Source organism: Eimeria tenella, genomic scaffold (genome assembly GCF_000499545.2).
Source record: "Eimeria tenella Houghton genomic scaffold, Eth_scaff4050, whole genome shotgun sequence".
Lineage (NCBI taxonomy): Eukaryota > Apicomplexa > Conoidasida > Eucoccidiorida > Eimeriidae > Eimeria > Eimeria tenella.
Window position 1 is genome coordinate 1 of NW_013544965.1, and position 1,500 is coordinate 1,500.

The window sequence follows — 1,500 nt, forward strand, 5'->3', positions numbered from 1 at the left end:
GCCTGTTCTGACTCAATGCATTTTGTGTGCTGCTGTGAGTTGGTCTGGGGCTGCCGTTCCGAGGCCTGAAGGTTTAGGGTTTAGGGTTTAGGGTTTAGGGTTTAGGGTTTAGGGTTTAGGGTTTGTGTTCAGGTAGGATCTTGAAGGACGATGACTCCATCAGCTCCCACGGCCTTAAGGACGGGCACATCATGCATTTGGTTAAGAGTGTTGCTGCTGGAGCTGCGAATGCGCAGCAGCAGCAGCAGCAGCAGCAACAGCAGCAGCAGCCGCAGCAGCAGCAGACTCCAGCTTCCACAGCTCCTGCCTCCACAGGCGCTCCAGGTGCGGCTTTACACGTGGATTGAGTGCTTATGGCTCAGATTAGGGTTTAAGGTCTAGCGCATGAGGGTTTTGTTCGAGGGTTTAGGGTTTAGGGTTTAGGGTTTAGGGCTGATGTTGAGGGTTTAGGGTTTGCGGCGCAGGCGCCACTCCTGGTGTAGGAGGAATGGACCCATTCATGCAAGCGATGCTTTCTGGAGGTACTTCATTAGAGTCTCGTATAGTCAGAGCTAGGGTTTAGGGTTTAGGGTTTAGGGTTTGGGGTTTAGGGTTTGGCGTTTAGGGTTGGGTTCAAGGGTTCAAGGCTTAGGGCCGAGGGCTTGTGGGGGGCGGCTGTCGCTTGCCGTTTGAGTGGCGCTGGGCTAGGGTTTAGGGTTTAGGGTTTAGGGTTTGTGGTTCAGGCCTGGGCGGGGGCATGGGGGCCCCCATGGGGGCCCCCATGGGGGGCCCCATGGGCCTGCCAATGGGGGGCCCCGAAATGATGCAAATGATGCAAAGTCCTTTTTTTCAACAAGCAATGGAGTCTCTGATGCAAAACCCTCAAATGTTTCGAAGCATTGTTGAGAGTGTTCCGGCGCTGCGCCCCATGCTCGTAAACCCTAAACCCTAAACCCTAAACCCTAGACCCTAAACCCTAGGCGTCGCGCAGGCCCAGCGCAGGCCCTGGCAAAGCACACGTGGGGAGGGTTTGAGGGTTTGGCGCTGAGGCGTTTGCATGCGAGGTGGTTTGGCCTTGAGCCAAAACAAAGGGCATTAGGGTTTAGGGTTTAGGGTTTAGGGTTTAGGGTTTAGGGTTTAGGGTTTGGCGGGGTTTTGCGCGCAGCCGATGATGCAGGGGATCTTGGACAACCCTGAGCGCATGCGCGCGATGTTTAACCCTCAGATGATGCAGGTACATTAGGGTTTAGGGTTTTCGGCTAGGGTTTGCCCTCCGGTGCCTAGGGTTTAGGGTTTAGGGTTTAGGGTTTGGGTGTGGCCTGCAGGCGACAATGCAAATGCACCAGGCTATGCAGCAAATGAGACAGCAGCAGGGGGCCCCTGCTGCTGCTGCTGAGGGGGGGGCCCCCACGGGGGGCCCCATGGGCCCCGCAGCATTTCTAGCAGCAATGCAGGGTACAGCTGGGGGCGATTCGGGGGCCCCCGGCGCTGCTGCTGCTGCTGCGGCTGCAGCCGGGGGGG

General features: G+C 57.2%; 1 protein-coding gene across 1 annotated transcript; it reads left to right on the forward strand.

Moving 5' to 3' along the window:
* Window positions 1-132: 132 nt before the first annotated feature.
* On the forward strand, window positions 133-1,213 carry ETH_00036690 (ubiquitin, putative; the record flags this gene model as incomplete). Its single annotated transcript, XM_013379833.1, has 4 exons — window positions 133-324; window positions 465-521; window positions 723-913; window positions 1,145-1,213. Coding segments are annotated over 4 exons (509 nt in total), but the record flags the coding sequence as incomplete, so codon positions are not given.
* Between the last annotated feature and the right edge of the window lie 287 nt (window positions 1,214-1,500).